The sequence below is a fragment of the Argentina silus genome (genome assembly GCF_951799395.1).
Source record: "Argentina silus genome assembly, chromosome: 3".
NCBI classification, from domain to species: Eukaryota; Metazoa; Chordata; class Actinopteri; order Argentiniformes; family Argentinidae; genus Argentina; species Argentina silus.
The window spans coordinates 21143298-21165010 of record NC_139657.1 but is presented as its reverse complement, the minus strand read 5'-3'; the positions used below and the strand labels follow the sequence as shown (position 1 = coordinate 21165010).

The window sequence follows — 21713 nt, the reverse complement described above, 5'->3', positions numbered from 1 at the left end:
TATCTAATTAATCCCATTTTGCTATGGGGCTACATTGGACACTACTGATCATTGCATGCAAGCAAGCACTCACATGCTATTCTCTATGGTGGAATGACCCTTTACTGCAGAAAACAGAGCCAAGTACTGCACTGTGTATGATATAGCCTCACTGATTACAACCATTGGAGGGAACAAACTGTACTCCGCTCCCTTGTGCCATCATCCTCTAGTGGCAGCATCAGATGGCATGGTGCCATTATGCCCAGAGAGCCTCACCTCTGATCCTAAACTGGTCCCAGACATTCACAGGAGATGACCTGATGCAGCCGCCCCAACTGCATCAGATCTGGTTTACTGTAATGGTTTACTGGTTTACTGGTTTACTGTAATGGTTCTTGTTATGGCTGCGTATTGTGTAATTTAGCCACTAATTAGAGAGAGGAAGTTTATGTCAAACACTATCTGATTAGGAGCACCGTCTTTTCTCTATGATCTTGACGATAGCAGTATAAATTTAGAACATTTTTGGCATTTGTTTTTCTTTAAATAGGGCCAGTGGTGTATCCACTTATAGCAACAGTGTTTCAGAGATTTGTATCTGATCTGCTGCAAAGTTGGCCTCATTTGCACTCCAGAGCAGAAATATGTTTTTCTGCAATAAAATACTGTCAACACTGCCCTCTAGTGTAGAGAAGAGTAGAAATGTCCCATAAAACTAAATCTCAACGCAATTCAATCAGGACAAACGTAGTTACATAACTAAAAGGTCCTATTTTTCTAATTTATTTCTAAACAGTTTAAGCCATTCCAAAGAGGCAAATATCAACTAGACTTTCAAACTTTCAACTCGAGATTTGATTTATGATACAGAAAGTGTACAGTTCCCAGCCAGAATGCAATGAGTTAACCATAGACAGACAACCATGACTGCCAAATGGCCATAAAACTTTATTCTGGGCAGCACCTGCGGAAATAAATTCAATGCCTTATACATAAAAACAGAGATTTTAATCTGCTTGTATTTGTCGCAGTTTCCCCAAGGAACATATCACTATACTGAATGAATGTGAATCAGTCGATCAGCTGCCAACAGTACAGTGTCTGTGTCCCAGCCCATATATGTACATGGCAAGGACAGATGTCATAAAGATCTGAGGACATTGGAAACGAATAGAAACACAAGAGTCTCTATGTTTCCATGTCAGTGTGTTCAATAATAGTAAGCTATGAAACTTGACACAGGGGCAATTGCCTTGTGCCAAATGTTTCCACAACATTTATGGAACCAACAAGTTATAAAAGGCATAATTTATAAAAGGCATACGAGTTGTTACGTAACCGGATAGAGAAAACACCAGACAACATATTATGAATTCACTAGGTGGAGGATAAAAAAAACGATCTCTTTGATAAGTTTCACAGAGGTATTCAGAACCCCAAGGCCACTGGCAGAGGTCAATCACGAAAACAACAAACAATATTTGGGCACACAGTGGGCTTACAAAATAGAATATTTCTCATATGATATAAGAAACTAACAACTGCAGAGAGAAAACTTGTCAACAACACTTAGCCACATTTAGAATGCCCAAAATAGGGACTGAGTCTTCAGTAATGAAAGTCTGTGCATCAAATTGCTGCAAAGTGAACTTGACTGAGAAAATATTACAAATGTTGATGACGGTGTGTAAAATGGAGAGGGGTAATGAAAGGGGGGACATTTCATTACTTTGCCAACAGATCACATCATGAGATCACATCAAGATTGATGACATTGACTCACCAACACTTCATCGTAAATGTCAGCTTGTGAGAGGCCCACCTATCTCTGACATGGAAAGCTGTTAACTGCCAAATAGAAGACCAGAAATAGCCTAGGGGCAGGGGAGAGAGAACGAGTAAGAGAAATAAACAGGCCTATGCAAATGTATGAAGATGTATCAGCCATGTATGTTTTTGATATCAAGTGATAAAACTTAACATCTCGTCTTACAGTAACATAATCAAGTAGATTATGATTATTCTTGTTAGTATGCAGCATAATGTTTTGATGGAGTTTATTCAGCTTTGTTTAGTAGGACAACATGACTGGGTGGCCTTCAGAAATACCGTGACAGTAGCTATGTTAAAGCTGTATCACTACCCTTCCATTTTCTAATGGTACATGTCTTTACTGTATTTATTTGATATCTCTATTAAATCATTTGTGAAATGTACAATGGCTACTGGCAAGCATACATCATCATTATCAAATTGACCCCTAAAAACAGTAAAATCCCTTATTTTATTTCATTAGAAGAATTAGTTGGCAAGTGATACAGGTACTGTTCTTGCTTCTCGCTCGCAGTCTGTCAACCTACGATCAGGTCTCGCGCCCAAACATCGCCAATCAACGTGACCTCTAGCAGCCTCAGACAGCACGTGACAACACGTTTTGCTGCATGCAACAACGGTTTGGGACACAGCTTTTGTGGTTTAGAGACGCATAGTATGATATGTTTTATTTATTATCTTCTGTGTTGTCCTACATTTTCATCACAACAGTTAGTTACAAGCTGTATATCATGGGATGGGAACTTTGCTTTTTACTGTCTATGGATGGGAAACTAGCTAGTAAACTTTCAATTATTTGCACAATTAGCTGCTACGGCAGCTAATTTAGTAGCCTTTGTTGAATTACGTCAACTAACAACGGCCTCGTGTATTTCCTAGTTTTGCCAAATTGTAGGAATTGGACAAAGCATGCACATCGTTTTGTTTTTAAATGTATTTTCCCTGTCATTTACTTGTAGTTGAAGTTTGCAGACATGGTTACAGCAGTGCAGTGTTTGATATCCAAGCTTTTGGCACCATTATGGAGGAAGGTAGAGGAAGATGAGGAGGATGGGTGTTATGGTACTGGTAAGTTTACCCATGCCACCTTTTTTTGTCAATCAAAAGCAAATAAAAAAATTCACGTCTCATATCAGAATGGGAGAGATCCTATAATGTATACAAATGTATAAAACTGCTTAATTAAAGCCTTTCAATGATCATAATCCAGAAAATGTCATTAAACACTTAATGATGACAATCCATTCGAAAGGCAGATAAACTTCATGTGTGTGATTTGGTATGGCAGCTACGGAAGAGATCCGCCACCTGCGGGGCGGTGAGGTGACGCTGCTGTGTCAGGACTACGGCATGATTGACGATGCTGTCTACTTTACCACTGGAGAGGTGCTGGGTGGGGTGCCACTGCGAGTAGGGGACGCTGTCAATGGCATAGCAGTGAGAGACAGAGCCCAAGGTGGATGGAGAGCACTGAGGGTGAGAATCTATGACTAAAGGCCTTGCTCTATATAACTGTACCATATATTTTAGATACTGTGTCAGAATGTGAGAGTCCTTTACTCAATGCAAAGGCTACAAATATACGGCATTGTGTCCCTTATAACCAATGGAGGAAGAACGGACCGAATACATTTCCGCTGAATTTCTTCTACCTCATGTTATGAGGAAAGTTGGTAATGTAACATTAAGACATACCTATTTTTTGACTTTGTATCACTCCTGTGGCCTGCCTTTAAAAGGTGGAGAAAAATGCTGACGCATGGGAGGATGGAGGAAGAGCCTCCCTGGAGGCAGACAGTAGCCAGCTGCGATCTCTGATTGGCACTGTGACATCATTAGACAGGGATGGTGGTTTTATCAACCAGACCACATTCTTTCCACGCCATGCCCTCTGTGAAGGTACGGTCAGCCTGCCACAAATGCAGTAATTTGTTTCTTATTTCATGCTGCCGTATCTCAATACCTCCTTCCTTTCCATCAGGTTTTGAACCAATGAAAGGGGACTGGGTCCAGGCCCAGTACTTTATTAGTCCCACCCAGTGGAGCAGCCAGGCCCGATCTGTAGCACCCTTACGGTACCGCCGTATGGACCAAGTTAGTCTCTCTTCCAAAACCCATCCATCAACTAATTATAATGATGCTTACATTTTAACGTAACTCAGAGAATAGCAACATGCCTATATGTATTTGTGTGCCCTTTCAAAACAATCAACCTCAAGTCCACAGTAATGTCCGGTCCTTATGAAGACCTCTCCACATTACCCCCCTCCTTCGTCCCCAGGTGCGTGTGTCCAGTGTGTTTGGCAGCAGTGGGGTGGTGGAGGACAGTGTGTTCTTCAGCCTGGACTCCCTGCTGCTCCCAGCCGAGTACCGGCCCTCCCCCGGGGATGTGGTTAGCCTGGTGGTGGTGGAGAGCAGCCAGTCCTTCTACTGCTGGAGGGCTCTGTGTATGGCCCCCAGCGAGCACAGGTAACAACAACCAACATCCATGGGGACATTCTGGGAACCAGCCATGCATTCATAATGTAAAATAAGGGTTAAATATATGAAAAGATACATATTCAGCTACCCATGCATTTACACAGTCCTTGATGGTTGAGATCTCTGGATGAATGCTCATAATGCTTGTAGCTGATCTTTATTATCATAACCCACACACACATACTTTTATGGTCCTTGTATGCTGACAGTATGAATGCTGCTAGATCCATCATCCCTGAGGTTGAGATCCAGAGTCTCCTGGAGGAAAAGGGGGGCCTGGTGGTCAGTGACAAGACCTGCTTTGGGGCTCTGCTGCTGGGGGAGAGCCGGGAGCTAGTGGTTTGGATACAGTGAGTGAGCCTTGGGAGTGTCTATCTGTATTTCATACAATACATCATATAATGTTCTTCTCCCTCAAGCTATGGTGCATATTCCTCTTTCTCTTCACAGGAACCGAGGCTCTGAAACCCACAGGTTCAAGTGTTGTGAGTTTGGTGGATGGGACTCAGAGGAGCAGTTCACCTTAGGGCCTGTGAGTGAGCCTGCTTCACCTGGACAGAGAAAGGGGCTCTTGCAGAAGCCTGGTCTGACACAAATCCTCTATGGAGGGATCCAGGGCCCTGCACACTCCTACCTCTCCGCCAAGCGCAACCCCATACTGGGTCCTGGACTCTACCCAATGGCTGGACCTACTAGACAAGTGAATGGTCATGGGACGGAGAGAAATGAATTAGAGGGAGATGTAGAGACTGTAGAAAATGATGAGGATGTTCCAAAGCCTGCGATACGGACAGAGGAGAGAGACGTAGAGATTGCGCCAGGGGAGAAGGTATCTGTCAGAGTGGGCTGCCGAGCCAAGTAAGTCTCACTTAACTGCTACGATGTAATCTTATACATAATATATATATATATATACACACACATACACACACACACACACACACACACACAGTGGCTTCAGAAAGTATTCACTTTTTCCACATTTTGTTGTGTTATAGACTCAATTTAAAATGGATTTAAAAAGAATGTTGCCATCAATCCACACACAATACCCCATGTGACAAAGCGAAAACATGTTTTTAGAAATGTTTGCAATTGTTTTAAAATTGAAATACAGAAATACCTCATCTATTCAGACCCTTTGCTATGACACTCAAATGCAAACCCTTTGCTCAAATGCAAAAATGTCTTCAACAAGTTGGACTTGGAGTCCATCTGAGTGCAAGAATAATAGTTAACGTGATTTCGGAATGAATATCTTTTGTTTTTATAGTCTCTTATTTGCATAGGAATCAATTACGCACTGTGTGGATTAGGAGGTCACTACCAACATACCCATAACATGATGCAGCTACCACTATTCTACACACGAGGGATGGTGAAACTGCCTTGCATGTGCTGGATTTGCACTAAACGTGATGCTTTGTAGTAAAACCAAATAAACACATTTCCAGCCACTTTTTTTGCTGCATCACTTGAATTCATTGTTGCAAACACAATTATGGATATGAAAAAGATTATTTTCCATTACAGATTTTTTTTGGCCACTTGGTTATAGACCAATTTTGTAGAGTAAGATTATGTCCCATCGACTGTGCTTTTTCCTCTCCGCCATTCAACTTTGTAGATTTTTGTAAGTCTTCCCAGACCTCAGGGTAGCATTCCTGAGCCGTTTTGTTCCTCTCCATTTACTCAGTTTGTCTGTGTGTCTATGTACCCTCAGATGTAGCCAACATGCTTTTCTTGTATTTGTCTGTATAGTAGTAGTCTAAGTAAACAACTCTCCTATTTGTTCAGAAACTTGGGGCGCTGCTCAGAGCTGCTGCTGCTGCACTTCCCATCCTTCTCCATTGGGAGGCGCTTGGAGGTGACAGTGGACAGCAAGGAAGAGAGCCTGCTCCAGCCTTTCGCCCCCTACTGCCCCGCAGCCCCACTACCCATACCACAGCACACCCAAGTGGTCACTGTGATACCCGCAACGCCAACTCATAGGTAAACTGCACCCTGGCTCTGTCCATCAACCATGTTGTCAGTCCACAAGTCTCAACAATTAACAATATTTCGGATATGTTTAACTGCTCTGTGCCTAAGGTGAAACCAAAGACAGATGGCTTCAGTTTGATAACAATGTTACATTCTATTATTTTTCAACTTTAGTTACTGCACCTGTGATGGCTTTGTTGAATGATGGCAGGTTGATCCACTCTGTTGAATTATTCATAGACCACTGTCCTTTTGAAGCTGGATAAAGGTATTTGCTGATGACCCCTCCTCTAACCGCTCTTTAAAGTATTTATTAGTGGTTCTATGATTTTACAGGCTCACAAAGCGTCACCTGCCTAATTTCCTGGGGAACTACCCTTTGCCCCAGGCCCTACGGGACTGTGTTGAGGCCCAGAACGATGTCCTGGTGGCCCAGCCATGTTTAGGAGAAGTGAGTGAACCACAAAGGCACCACATTTTACAGACTAGAGCCTGCCTTAATCAACAGCAAGTCCTACAGGGATATCTTTCATCAGTCTCATGTGACTCATGTTGACTCTTCCACTCCACCTTCTCTTCACCATCTTATAACTCTCCCTCTCTCCCAGACCTTGTCCCAGGCCAACGTACATCCCCGTTTCTCGGCCCTGCTCTGGCTGGAGGAGCTGCAGGCTGAGAGGGAGCTCAGGGAGTTCAGCCTCAGTGGCGCCCTCCTCAGGAAGGGAGCTGTCTATCTGCATCTAGAGGTGCTGGGCCTGGCAGAGGGTAGGCCCAGTCTCTTCATAGGTGAGTGAAGGGCCAGAGTGTTGCCCTCCGTGGTAACTTTAGTGGCTAATGGCGAGTTATGGACCTTACTGTGGCATATGAGATTTGCTGTGTTTTGTCTTCTCCTCAGGTGACAGAGTGGCATTGAAAAGGCCACTGACTGGTGGTGTGGTGATGGAGTACATTGGTTATGTCACAGAGGTACTGTAAGATTTTTGATTTATAACTTTTTACATATTTTTTTTTAGGATGAGAATGTAAATAAATGGTCTCTTCTTGTAATTCCCACCATATAACATTGGCTGAATTTGACGCTCGTTATGCTAGTATCTGCCCATAGTCAACTCATTCTTTTCTTGTGTTGTATGCTGTGTATAAATTGTCTATCTTTCCCAACTGGCCTCATCCACAGATCAGTGATGAGGATGTGAGCCTAAGAGTGAACACAGAGTTTCATCACGGCTACCTGGGAGAGCCTCTCGATGTGGAGTTCTCCTTCAACAGGTAACTTGTGGCATGACACACTTGTGTCTTTACTGCCCCTCAGCTAGTGTCTTTGCGCTGAGAACTCACAGGACTGATTCCCAGGACACAGATTAAGCTTAGTCCTGGACCGAAACAGCATTTTTTAATAGGATATCTCCATCGAACATGCTACTTAGGATTACATCTGTGTGTGGGGAAACCGCCCAATTAAGTTTTATTGTGTCGTGTTTCATCATCCTTGTGTTAACAGGTTGACCATGAGGCGATGCCACCTAGCTCTTGACCAGACTAAACTTTTTGGCAAGAATGGTGAGCTTTTGATTTTCAATTTGTCCCGTTTTCAATACCTTTTTCCAGCAAGCCCCGGAGTAATTGTTTTCCCTCGCTTCTCTTTGGCCTAGTTCTCTTCCCCAGTGCTGTGATTCTACAGGCCCCTCTGTGGACAGGAGAGTGGGGTCAAGAGGAGATAGAGAAAGAAAAGACCACAGAGGAAAACAAAGTGAGAGAAGCTGAGGCAGCGCTGGACCTCAGACTGAATCAGTCAAAGTACTGTTGTAAAAGCTCTTCAATCTTTGCCTCTTTATCTATTATATATTTACTCCCAGGGAGCCCCTGCAGAAGATGGGAAGAAGACCTCAAGCATCTCCATCGACATGCTGTCAAAGGCTACACAGACTAAAAATGGTAAGAGGGATTTGGACATGGAGACTTTAAGTATACATATTCCCTGTATTGTCATTACTACAGCTGATGAAGTTTGCTGAACCTGAATAGCATCATAGCTGATAGTCCAGCTCAAGCTTAGTCTGGGGTGGCTCACTGAATTATTGACAGGTGATCTCCTCTCATTTCACTCAGACTGCAAGACACAATCTCAACCCATTCCAAACCCAGGCCAGTTCTTCAACCACCTACTGAACCCCTCGCAGAAGGAGGCTGTGAAGCATATCCTGGCGGGAAAGTGCCGGCCCACTCCCTATGTCTTGTTTGGACCTCCGGGCACGGGCAAGACCATCACCCTCATAGAGGCTATACTGCAGGTAGGCATACACAGACCTGAAAAACACTCTATTACAGTATTCGTTAACTATGTTCTTATCTCCACACCCCAAAGTGCTTTTCTATTTGCCAAACATAAAATTGCCAAACATTGGGTTTTGTGTTTCTCTCAGTTGTCCTTTATTTTGAGCTTCTTCAAGTTATTACAATAGATATGAATATTCTCCCTGGAGAATGAGTGTAAATGTGTTCTCCCAGGTGTATCACCGTCTGCCCAGTAGCCGTGTGCTGGTGTGCACCCCCTCCAACAGTGCCGCTGACCTCATCTGCCTTCGCCTCCACAACAGTGGCTTCCTGAACGCAGCCAGCCTGGCACGTGTCAACGCCTCCTGCAGGCAAGGGGAGGTACTGCATCGACGCAGAATTAGAATATTCTTTTTCTTTTTTTAAATTATTTTATTTACCTCAGACACTGTGTCTCAGGGGCTATAAACCAAAATCTACCCAACCCTAGCATCACCACATAGCAGTCACAGCTAATACATTGCTTCATTCTAAGTAGTATGGTAGTGTAGACATTGAAACACAACCTGAGTGTCTCTCTCCCCTTCTTCTTCAGTCCATCACAGAGGTTCTGAGGCAGTACTCGCGGGCCGGGGAGGACATCCGCCACGCCTCCTTCCACAGGATAGTGGTCAGCACCTGCTCCAGTGCTGGAATGTTCTACCAGATCAGCCTGCAGTAAGGGAACGCCTCTTGAGTTCACTTTTAAATGGAAACTTCTGTGTACTAATTCATGAATGAACAACAATTCATGAATTGTTTTTATTTTACAATTTTGAAATGCATATAGTTGATTCAGCCATGTGAGGTCATAGTTGTTTCTTCAGGGTGGGTCATTTCACCCATGTGTTCCTGGATGAGGCTGGCCAGGCCACTGAGCCTGAGGCACTGATCCCCCTGGGACTCCTGTCAGAGAGAGACGGCCAGGTAGGTTAGACCAAACCCTGAACACAAGATGGTCAAGATGACCACACCACACTGTGGTGACTAACCACAGAACTGCAGAAACATTGCATATCCCCAGATGTATCTGACTTTAATATCTGGTCCCTGATAATGGAGTAACTTATATATATTTTTTAATACCCCTCCCCGCTCATTCTAGATAGTTCTGGCCGGAGACCCCTGCCAGCTGGGTCCAGTGGTGAAGTCCAAGCTAGCGTCAGCATTTGGGCTGGGTGTGTCCCTGCTGGAGAGACTTATGGCTAACCCACTCTACTCACGAGAAGAGGGGGGTTACAACCCAGTGCTAGTGAGTACACACACCATCAGTGATATCCCTAACACAGGTTAAACCCACCAGCTGGAAATACAAGTTAAAAGTTGATCATTGTGTAATGTGTTGTGTAGTATATGAATGGATTCTCCTTGCATTCTCATGTTGTCCTTTCCCTCCTCCAGGTGACCAAGCTGATGTACAACTACAGATCTCATGAGGCCCTTCTGTCGCTACCCTCCAAGCTGTTCTACAAGGGGGAGCTGTGTGTCCGTGCCCAGAGGGCTGTAGTGGACTCCCTTTGCCACTGGAGCAAACTACCCACCAAGGGCTTCCCCTTTATCTTTCATGGTGTCAGGGTGAGTGGTGTCTGTCTGTCTGTCTTTTCTCTCTCTCTCTCTCTCTCTCTCTCTCTCTCTCCTTCCTCTTTTTCTTTGTCCATCGAATATGGACCGAAGACATGGTTTCTCCTGTGTAGATGGCACAGGGCATAGGTATACCCTTTATAACTAAATACATGCCAGTTGTCTCTTCTCTCTCAGGGCACTGAGATGAGGGAAGGCAACAACCCTTCCTGGTTCAACCCTGGAGAGGCTGTGCAGGTGATGCTCTACTGTTGCCAGCTGGCCAAGAAGCTCTACAACCCTGTTGCCGCCGCAGACATAGGCATCATTGCCCCCTACAGGAAACAAGTAAGACTGCACCATTTAGCTGTCGACAAGAAGGGCCTGTTCTTTTCTGTAATTTCCCTAGTATGCCTTCAAAGGCATCAAACAGCATATGAACAGTTCATCGTTCTGTCCCAACCAGTATAGTGGACTCTTTTCTCTAACTGACCTCCATCTTTGTTTCCTCTCTCTCCGTCAGTCTGAGAAGATCCGTGTGCTACTCCACAGGGTGGGTCTGTTTGACATCAAGGTGGGCTCTGTGGAAGAGTTCCAGGGCCAGGAGTACCTGGTCATTATCTTGTCCACGGTAAACATTTCCCCCTCTGCACTGCACACTCACTCCTGAGTTATTTGACTCATAGCTTCCTTATATGTCTCCTATGGCCTACTATGTAAGAATGGCCTGTATGTGTGACTGTATATTGTCTTGCTGACGTAGGTGCGGTCTAATGAGGCGGTATTGGGCGATGACCTGCAAAACATCCTGGGCTTCCTGGCCAACCCCAAGCGCTTCAACGTGGCCATCACACGTCCAAAAGCCCTGCTCATCGTCGTGGGTAACCCACACGTTCTCATCAAGGTCAGAAAGCCCTGGGTGTTTTAATAGCAGAATTGCACGTGTGAATATTGGTTTTTATAAACCACAGTGTGTCAGTCATTATTGTTTATTTTCCTGTAGGATCCATGCTTCAGCGCTCTGCTGCAGTACTCTTTTGAGAATGGGGCGTTCCTGGGCTGTGACCCCCCTCCCTCTCTCAGGGCTTCACACAGGTAGGGTCAGAGTGTCTGCTTTTTTACAACCACTCTATATTGAAGTGGAATTAAAAGTCACTCTGAGATATACTGTAGCTTTAACTTTTTTCCATCAATGACCAAGGCCTCATATCTTATTTTCTCCTCAGAGCTGCGAGAGAGAAAGAGAGTTTGTAAGATTGTGCCACCTTCACTGCTGCTCAGCAGCCCTGCACTTCCAGACTAGCAGGCCTATTATGATGTTTCTTTCATTCTTTACATTGCCATGACTTGGCTCTGTAAATTGTTCCTGTATACAGTGTGCTGCATATTATATGTTAATCAGTGGGAAAAAACTGGTGTGAACTGGTTTGTAAAGATGACTGTCTCAGGGAAGTGTACTCATGGTATAACTGCTGTGAGCAAACTCCAGATGTAGTTATCATGCAGTCCACTGGGTGGCAGAAATAAATATGATAGTACTACATCTCTGATGCTGTTTGATTGTATGTCCTTATTGGGCTATGATTTTACGTTTTTTTTTTTATTTAACCATTATTTATACAGAAAGACACACTGAGACCAATGTCTCTTTCAGGTGTGGCTTGTTTGCAATACAAATATGATAACAAAACAACACCTTATAAACACAACACAATAAAATACTAAATACACACTTCAATTATTAAAATAAGACTCTGAGCTGGTCCCTAACCAAGGACTTAAAACAAGTGTAATGGACTAAGTGTTCCATCCAATTTTTTCCCAATTCTGTAGACATCCGTGGGACATTAAAAAGTAGCAGGCAAAGTCGAACCAACCCACAGACTGATACAAAATACAATGGTGGGTGTAGAAACTATCCCTGGAGATGAACCGCAGAGCAGTGATACAGAACAGAATCTTGAGAACCGAGGCTGTGTGCATGTAACTTGTGTCGCCATAGTCGAGGACAGGGAGGAGGGTTGGCTGCACAATCTACTGTTTATTATCTGTCCAAATGTTGTAATGGTCCTTATAATGTTCATTTTGGGCTCCTTTCAGGAGCTTGTAATCAATATTACGGGATCTAGAGAAAAACACACATTTAGTTTTGTCCTCATTCAGCACCAGCTTAAGATCAATTAACGATTCTTGAATAGAATCAAAACCTTGCTGAAGGTCAAGAATAACCTACTGAACTGAGGAGGCAGAGGAGTAGACAACAGTATCATCAGCGCATAGATGCAATTTACAATTGTTCAAGGACAACCAACATTATTTTTGCCGATGCCCAACAGCAGTGGACCTAGAATCGAACCTTGTGTGTAACACCTTTTGTTAACATTGAGAAAACTAGACTGAAATGCATTGAATCCTATCCTGCAGGTAATTTTGAAACCAATTGCAAATGACCTCTGTAATAGGAGGGCATGACCAACCATATCAAAAGCCTTGGAGAGGTCAATATAGAGGGCTGCACAATGCTGTTTCTTATCCAAAGAGATCACAATGTAATTTACAGTATAACTAGGGAAGCAGCAGAGATGGTGCTATGTGCAGACCTACAACCTGACTGGTGCACATTTAAAATACATGTTATTGATTAAAAAGGACATTGGCCGCATTCCACAGAAGACATTGTAGCCATTGAGGGCTATATCAGCATCGAATTGACCTCACATGGAGTATTGATTTGGTTAGCCATGTCTCTTAACAAAATATAAACATCCGGATTTGCATGAAGGATCCAAATGCTAAGAATATCCATTTTAGAAACCACTCCCCTTATTCATGTGCAACATTCCAAGTCTGTGCTGTGATTCAAGATCAAATGGTGTCTCTAAAACTGCTAACTCCCCATTAGCATTTGACTCTACTATCTGGGATTGGTACCAATACAAGGTTGTTTACAGACACACCATTTGGACTCTGTTTCAAACGAGGAATCAGATTATGGTAAGAGAGTATGGGAATTACCATTTTTGGGCCAGTACTGTATATGATGATGATGATGAGGTGTTTGTGTGACTGCAAATTTCATTTTCTTCCATTGCTTTGGCATAGAAAGGGTAATTTATATCAGGTATTAATTTGTTATGGAGCCATTGTGAGTAAAAAAAACAAACAAGTGATCTCAATGTCAAATTTAGCAACACCCCCCCCCCCCCCCCCCCCCCAAAAAAAAAAAAGAAACACAAAAAACCTTGGAACACTGGATAACTATTTAGCCTAGATATGGAACTCGTATAACTTCTTGTCCAGCCCAAAGTGGTCAACACACAAAGCTCTGTTTGGTTTCATAGGCTGCAATCCGTTGGCCGAGAAGGATAGTGTGATGGTAAACGATGGTCTAGTATTGGATGATAACAACCATATGTTTTCTAGTACTCTTCAAATTTGCTCAGACACATATGAGCAGCATAAGGCTACATAACACAACGGCCGCGAGAGACGGGAGAGTTGGGTCTAAACACCTCAGTGTGGCAGCGTCTGTCCACAGGCCCGGAGACTGGATGTGACAATTAAGTGCTACTGACAGTCTCCAGTGACAGTCACAGCCCTGGTGGAGCCCCGAGAGGGGGGGGGGGGGGGGGGGGGGGGGGGGGGTTGAAGGGATGAGGTTTGGGGGTGGGTAAGAGTCAATGAGACTCTAATGGGCAGGGAGGAGACAGCTTTTATCTGCATGTGCTGTGCTGCCATAGAACCCAGCTTAACCCCCCCCCCACCACCACACACACACACACACACACACACACACACACACATATACACCCCTCCCTACCTGAGAACCTCTCTTTGATGTTGGACTCAGGTGATGTGCTGCTGTCCTATTGTACTCCTGGATGTGTCTCATGAAGATATTCATGTGTTTCTAGATGGAGAAAATATGTAAACGCTAATAATTGTCATTACATTACAATTTCCCCTACCATTCAATAGGGTGCCCTGCCTATATCTGTTTTTCCCCTCCTGCCTTTTGGCTTACATAGAACTCATTAGCAATGGAAACTCTGTCTGCAGATTTAGGGGCCTCTGCGCCCTTTCTAGAAAAGATATCAGAGAGCAACACTGGTTCATTACAATGCTGATACCGAGAGAGGTAGCCCAGGGTAACTTTGCCACTAAACCATTTACACCATGAGACTATGCTAGCATGCTAATACAGTTGTTTTAGCCAGCGGTTTGCAGTGAGTAGTGCTGAGGCTGCCTTCTATGGGCCTGTAACTCCCTATTTGTCTGTGCCTTTGATAGACAGGTGCCCACTATAGTCCCCCATTAGGAGGCAGCAGGGCAGGCCACACATTACCAACACAAACACAGTGTCTACAGATGGGTAGGGGGGCCATTAGGAAGAAAAACAGACCCCTGCTGGGATAATGGCAGGGGGAGCTTGTTAAACGCGCAGCCCCATTGTTCTCCCAAATTGTTCTGCGACTCTAATTGCCCAGTTAGGCCCCTCTCAATAACTCTCCTCGTCTACCCCCGGCTCAGCCTCAACTCATCAGGCTGTAAAAGAGGCTGCTTGGCTGGGGAGACAAGCAGTGGAGACAGACCTGAGAGAGAGCGAGAGAAAGGGGCCAGCCAGACTGGAGGGCTTGGGGGGGGGGGGGGGGGGGGTTAGCTTGGCTAGCCTGGCACGTCTGCAGCCTCAGCCACCCAGTCTTGTGTGTGAGTGGCCTGTGAGATCCAGGGCCATACTCTCATACTCTTCTGAAGCCCTCCAGGCGGATTCAGAGATACACATCTGAATGTGGAGACAGAGAGAATCTACACAACTACTGTACTTTTCTGCTATTATAAGACAAGTAGAATGTCTTTAGAGACGGAGCAACAGAGGGAGCGGGCCAGACCGTCATTAGAAGCGGTGCCTGTACCAGTCACCATCGCAGTGCGAGATTTCGAAATTGTCTGAGATGTGAGCTGCATTCTAGGATGTCTGTCTGTTGCCACTATGTAACAGTTTTTAAAAAAAAATATATAAATAAGATGCTTTTATCAGTAGTTAGTCAGGTTTTGTTACAATGTTTGAAGGGCTACATTTATTCTACATTAAAGGGATAGTTCACTCTAAAAACGATTTTCTATGATTAACCACGTATCACTACAGTCGATACACCAAGACACTTTTAAGTCATTATCCAGGTTATTTAGCAGCTTGCACTTCCACATTTTCCAATATAATGGAAGGGGATCACAGTCACAGAAATGTGATTTTAGAGGGAACTATCCCCTTTAGAAAAACAGTATTGTGAGTGACATTAAATGAAGTCTGATGCTTTTGAAGTATGAATGACAATGAATTAAAGAACCATATAAGAAAATACATAACCTCATTTCTCCATAATATACTCAAATGGCATTATATGGGCAAAAAGAGCAAATACACTGACTTGCCAATATAAGATCAATATTGCATTACAGGAACTATCGTATCAAATGGTTTGTATCTGTCTCAAGCTGCTGTTAGTGTAGCATATAGCCAGGTATAGAGCTGTAGCTGAGTGGTAGCATTTAGCATTTGAATATGACTGTGAGCTGGTGTGAGATCAAAGCCAGGTAAGCTAGAAACACTGGTCTGCTAATGAGAGGTAGGCTCTGATCAGGACCCTTCTAAGGAAACCCTCAAATTAGCAAAGAAAGAGACATGAAAGAGCCTTGCTATATTGAGGAGACTACCAGTCTGTCGACTAAAACTCCTCAAGAAACTTTCTCCTGTGTTGAATATGAACTCTAAGCATAAAAACAAATAGATCTACTTTCTCACAATAATTTGAATAGAAAGTATCCGTATCTAGTTAACCTACCTATCACTTCAGCAGTGGAAAAATGTGATAACCCAGAGGATAATAAAACATAGGATAGTAAAACAGTAGCTATGCATAATGTTAATGGGTACATTTCATAAAGAAAAGGGATAGAGACTGGGGAATAATGTGTGTTGCTCAGAGAAATCTTTGCTTTTGATTGCTCATTGAATGCACCCCGTCCCCCACTCCCCATTCACCTATAACCCCCCTCCCTGTCTGCAGTCATCACAAAACAAGCTGTTGTCTCCTCACACGTCGTCTCAGGGTCTTTGATAGGTAGTTGATAACAGACTGATGGGGCTGGACTAGGTGTATATAAAGGGCAAGACCGTCAGCAGAGAGCTACCATTCTTCCTACAGCAAGCAACAACCACAACAGCATCCACCAATCTTTCCCTTGGAACTCTCAGGACTTTTGAGTTTCCCTTCTCTTCACCATGGCTCTAGTCTTTTTCACCCTGGTTCTGCTGATGGTCCTCATGAGCCCGGCTGCCCTGACATTCGATATGGGCCAGTCAACCCGCTGTGTGCCCATCCCCCACAAGATGAGTGTGTGCCAGGACGTGGGCTACACAGAGATGCGGCTGCCCAACTTTCTGGGCCACAGCAGCCTGGAGGGTGAGGTGGTGCCCCGCTCGGAGGACTGGCGGCCCCTGCTCCAGACGGGATGCCACCCCCAGGCCCAGGCCTTTCTCTGCTCTCTCATCGCCCCTGTCTGCCTTGACACGTAAGGATCCTCTTATGTTTTATCACCACATGTCCTTCTTCTCCCCGTTTCCTCAGTCTCTCTCTGTTTCTGTCTCACTTGATGTCTCTCTATTTTGCTCTGTATTTGTTTGCCTATTTTCTTTCTTGCTCTCTCTCCTGTCCCTCCATCTGTCTCTCCTCTTCACTCTTTATTTGGTTCTGTCCCCAATTCCTTCCCATTCTCTCTTATGTCCTCTCAGGTGGACAGATCATGGGACGTTGATTATTACTTTTTTTTTTCACCCTCAGTCTATCAATACTCATTTGTAGTGTTCTTGTTTTGAGTGTCCACTCTTGGTCTGACAGTGTCTCTGTCCCTCCCCAGGTTTATCCAGCCGTGTCGCAGCCTGTGTATGTCCGTAAGGGACAGCTGTGCCCCGGTGCTGGCCTGCCAGGGTCATGCCTGGCCTGAGGCTCTGGACTGTGACCGCTTCCCTGCCCAAGAGGACATGTGTCTGACCCCACACCCCAAACAAAACAGCCACCTAGCGAAAGGTCAGTATCATCAATTGCTCCTTAAAAATATTCTTTAAAAAGTTATTTAAATCAGCATTAGAGTTCCCTACATTTTCCATTTTATAAATAGAATGTTATATGTGGGTATGAATGAAGACATTTCCTGTTGGAATCTGTTTTCCATTGTTATTGTTTCCGGAGTAGTAGTGTTGACCTGTGTTGTTTCTCTTACAGCACTGCCTAAGCCTGCATGCCAAGCCTGCCCCTCTGTGGAGGAGCTCCCCTCACTGAAAACAGTACTGGATGCCTTGTGTCAGGATGACTTTGGTAAGTGGAATGTTCACATGACCTAGCAAAATAGTGGGATATTGTCACTATAGTGTGTGTTGTTTACATACCATGACTATATATATTTTGAGAATTGATCTAGTGTCTATTTGTATGTGTGTATAGGGAGGCTACTCAATGCACATTTACAGTTTTGGGTGTAGCCTACTTCTGTCTTAACTGAAGCATACTCTCCATTTCTTCTCTTTTTCAGCTGTAACAGCCAAGCTCTCTCGTCGGCGCCTGCTCTCAGGGGAGCCAGAGTTTGAGGTGGAGGGCAGGGTTGAGTTTATCCGCCAGGGCCCTCTCCTGCCCTACGATACCCAGCACCTCCTCCAGCAGTGGCTCCTCATCAACTCGCGCTGCACCAACACCCTGGTACGCCCTGGGCGGGCACAGCTCTACTTGCTGACGGGCGCTGTGCAGCCCGATGGCACCCTGGCCCTCACCCACCTCTTCCCCTGGCACAAGAAGGACAACAACATTGCAGTAGCCACTCGCAAGTGGAAACATCACAAATGCTGAGTGGCTTGATGCAGCACAGAAACTCTGTAAACATGAGCTCTGAATCTGTGTGACTCAAGGGTAGCCTCACAAAACAAGACTTGACTCAAGAAAGTTGTGTTCTCTGAATGGCAAAAAGAGATGGAATCCAGGGCAGAATTATATGATTCTTGTTATTATTGTTATTATATTACTGACCTGCAGACTCCAGAAGGTGGAAAACACAAAAAGCATATTAGTGTTAGAGCTGGACTCTCACTTACCCTCTGCTGCCCTCTGCTGTTTATTCAGAGTAGCTAACTCACTCTCAACCCTTATAGCACACAGTAATAGAATGCACTCTACTGTACATAGAAATGCTAAATGTAAAGTATTATTTTCTAGTTCGATAATACAGTATTTATGTGTTTTGTGTGTTGAAAAATATGTGACAATAAATGGTCAATATTTACCTGTTTCCCATTGTCAAGTCATTCAAATGATAATCACACAAAATGGCTGAACCCTTGACTCATGATAATATACAGAATCACTTACAATTAACAGTTGAGCTTTATTCAATATAAGAAGTCAAATCAAATGTATAGCAGCACTGTCCTTTTGTAGTATCTTGCTTTGGTAGATGCAGTTCCTATAGTAGTCACCACAAGATGGCACTGTAAGGGAGAGGTACCGAATTGAGGGACAGATCTTATTTGATTAGGTTGGACAAAGCGTGATCTTGATTGTTTTGATTGTGAGTGACCCTTTTAGTATGCATACCGGACAAGCCTTGGAAAATACAGTGACAAATGAGAATGCGGCTAATGAGATGATGAATACACTAGGATGCTAGTTTTCTTTTTAATGCTTCATTAATGACTGGATTGTCCACTAGACCAGTGTTTTTCAACCTTTTTTGAGCCACGGCACATTTTTTACATTGGAAGAATCTTGCGGCACACCACCAACCAAAAATGTTACAAAATGACACTGTAGCCTGATACAGTATATATAATTACAATATTATATACATTTCCTCTCCTGTTGTTTTTTCTGGCAGTGCCTTGCAAAATAGGACGTTTTCTCTAATGGCATCTCCATCCACAAAACGCACATTGGCCAAGAGCTGAGAATGTCCACTAATATCCGTAGACTCATCAAGTTGCAACGCAAATTTCCTACTGATGCGTATCTTTCCCAAAACATGACTTTCGATGTCTGTACACATGTCATCAATACGCCTGGCAATTGTGTTATCTGAGAGCGGGACTTTAGCGATGTCTTTAACCGCGTCAGGGCCGAGCATCTCGTTGACAATGGCTTTGCAGGCAGGTAGTATTAATGTCTCTGCCACAGAGTGGGACTTTTTTGATTTAGCTACGAGTTCAGCAACTAGGTAACTAGCTTTGAGGGCTTTCTCATTTACCTTTGTGGTTTTTCTCATAAAAGTTGCCTGTTTCTCTGTGTTTTCACGCAGGCGAACAAAATAGTCCATTGGCTTGTTTTGAAGCGACGGGTGTTTCGTTTGGAGATGGCGTTTAAGCTGCTTGGCACCATGGCGCTGTTGGAAGATAGCTTTCGCTGTATTGCCTCGAGCTCACTATCTTTGCTTTCTTTTTACCACCACTCATACTAGGGCCTTCACCTGGGTCAGAATGTTGTCCAGGGCCCAGTTCGGAGTTTACATTTTTCCTTTTTAAAAACTTCTCCATCACTGTCACCACGACCTGTCGCATGCGACTCTTGTCTCTAAGAAGGAACGAGGCAATTAGCTACCTGCTGCCACCCGGACGAATATTACATTACTCTGCCAGTCACTATATTACAGCACAGACACTCGACAATGACATTTTATTTGCAGATAATAATTAATAAATGTTAATTTAAAAAAAAGTGAAATTGGATAATTTCTCACGGCACACCCAACGATCTCTCACGGCACACTACTGTGCCGCGGCACAGCGGTTGGGAAACGCTGCACTAGACTAATGGGGCTAATAGGGAACTACAGTATGTCTCCATCTCTGAAGTCATATTATTAATTTGATGCATACAGACGTGCACTGTGGTATGCTGGTACAATATCTAGTCTGTTTCTACTTCCTTAAACTAAACCATTTATTTGGGATTATGCATACTTAAAAAAAGAAAGAAAATGATTTATTTTTACATCATTGTTTCACAGGAACAACATTTCCTCCCCAGCAAGAACCACATAGAAAAACGAAAGTGCAAGGAAGGAAGATGGCAAGGAAAATGCAGAGACTAGCAGTAAGTGGTAGTATATCAGTAAGTTACTGTATATCTGTGTGTGTGTGTTTAAACCCTATGTGTGTCCTCAGCCTGGTCAGGTCATAGTCAGTATTCTGTTAGTGACCAGTGCTAGTCTCTTAGCTGCACTGGTCTGTGTACTGTAGACTGCTGTGTGTGATTGTGATGTGGATCCTGCTCACACAGAGAGGAGTTGACAGAGGTGATCCTGAGACTGCTGGGGGCCTGGGGCAACCCACTGTCCCAGCTCCACGACAGCATGACCCAGCAGCAGCAGAACTTCAACTACTATAGTAGCAACAAGGATCCGGAGATGAGTGACATGGTGCAGAAGCTGAAGAATGGTGTGGAGTGAGTGGCGGAGAAGGTAGGAGTCAGCTACTAGAGAATTCTAATGTACTTCAGTCAGTGTATGTGAATGTATCTGGAATCAAGGAAAAAATACTGTGTGTGTGTGTTACCTGTCTCAGATGCAGTTGCTGCAGGCGATCAGTAACTCTCTGAGTGACCTGTCCTCCCCTGACACCCTGGTCCCCCCCCCCCCCCCCCTCCTCCTCTGAGAGAGGTGAGGTTAGCTCTATAGACCACCATCTCCTGCTCTACTGCTTTCGCCAAGACTCCAACAAGATCCAGAGCTACCTCCGCATCCTCAAGTGCACCATTCTCCCCGAGCAGGGCTGTCAGGGGCATCCAGACCACACCCTTAGCAGAGCATCCTTGCATAGCATTCTTATCATGTCATCATATGACCACATCCTAGCATAGCATCCCTATCATAGCGTCTTATGACCACAGCCTTAGCATAGCATCCCTATCATAGCGTCTTATGACCACAGCCTTAGCATAGCATCCTAGCATAGCATCCCTATCATAGCATCTTAAGACCACAGCCTTAGCATAGCATTCTTGTGTAACTGATACATATGTGATGCCATTTTTGAATTCATGTTGTTCTATTTGCATATTCTATTGGGGAAGAATAAGATGCAATCCAAGAGACAGTTAGCATTTCGTGGTCACGCTGCTAACAGCTAATATTGAAGCGTCATTGTGGTATAGCTAGGTTCTCAATAGGCCAATTAAAGGAAATGAGAAATCCACAGCAAATCGTCCTCGAAGGACATTTTGAAAAACATTTGTTTTCGAACTAACCTGACATACAATATATCGAGTTGTTTTAACCTTCCACTGAGGAGAAAAGTGACTTGAATAATAAAGCTCACATGCTCAACAGTAGTCAGTGTGTAGCAGCAACGTAACTTTGGATCCCTAAAATCATGCTGTTTGTTTAACTTAGCTAACAGTTGTTAGCCAAGCCGTCCGACTACCAACTTCCACTAGGAAGGCGTTACGCAACGCTTTATGGAAAATGCTTACAGTGCACACTCTTTCCAGTGTATTGTCTTTGGTCAAGTAAGAACCCCAAAT

At 44.1% G+C, this 21713-nt stretch overlaps 2 protein-coding genes and 1 pseudogene across 3 annotated transcripts; all 3 read left to right on the top strand.

Annotated features, from left to right (window-relative positions):
• Positions 1–3096: 3096 nt before the first annotated feature.
• Positions 3097–11251, top strand: mov10l1 (Mov10 like RNA helicase 1; the record flags this gene model as incomplete). The annotated part of the gene is made up of 24 exons (XM_083666514.1): positions 3097–3291; positions 3555–3714; positions 3797–3909; positions 4097–4284; positions 4521–4646; positions 4747–5154; positions 6094–6288; positions 6616–6730; positions 6888–7065; positions 7175–7245; positions 7457–7548; positions 7781–7839; positions 7932–8029; positions 8136–8214; positions 8389–8570; positions 8788–8934; positions 9149–9270; positions 9420–9519; positions 9698–9844; positions 9994–10167; positions 10351–10500; positions 10676–10783; positions 10916–11056; positions 11156–11251. The coding sequence occupies 24 exons, from the start codon at positions 3097–3099 to the stop codon at positions 11249–11251; spliced, it is 3444 nt and encodes a 1147-aa protein (XP_083522640.1).
• Positions 11252–16435: 5184 nt separating this feature from the next.
• szl (sizzled) lies at positions 16436–18053 on the top strand (the record flags this gene model as incomplete). Its single annotated transcript, XM_083666513.1, has 4 exons — positions 16436–16725; positions 17071–17240; positions 17436–17528; positions 17743–18053. 4 exons carry the CDS (start codon positions 16436–16438, stop codon positions 18051–18053), a joined length of 864 nt encoding a protein of 287 aa, XP_083522639.1.
• Positions 18054–18682: 629 nt separating this feature from the next.
• On the top strand, positions 18683–21050 carry LOC310802221 (prolactin-like; annotated as a pseudogene). The gene is made up of 3 exons: positions 18683–18690; positions 20472–20652; positions 20756–21050. The product of its transcript is annotated as a prolactin-like (transcript).
• The last annotated feature ends 663 nt before the right edge of the window (positions 21051–21713 follow it).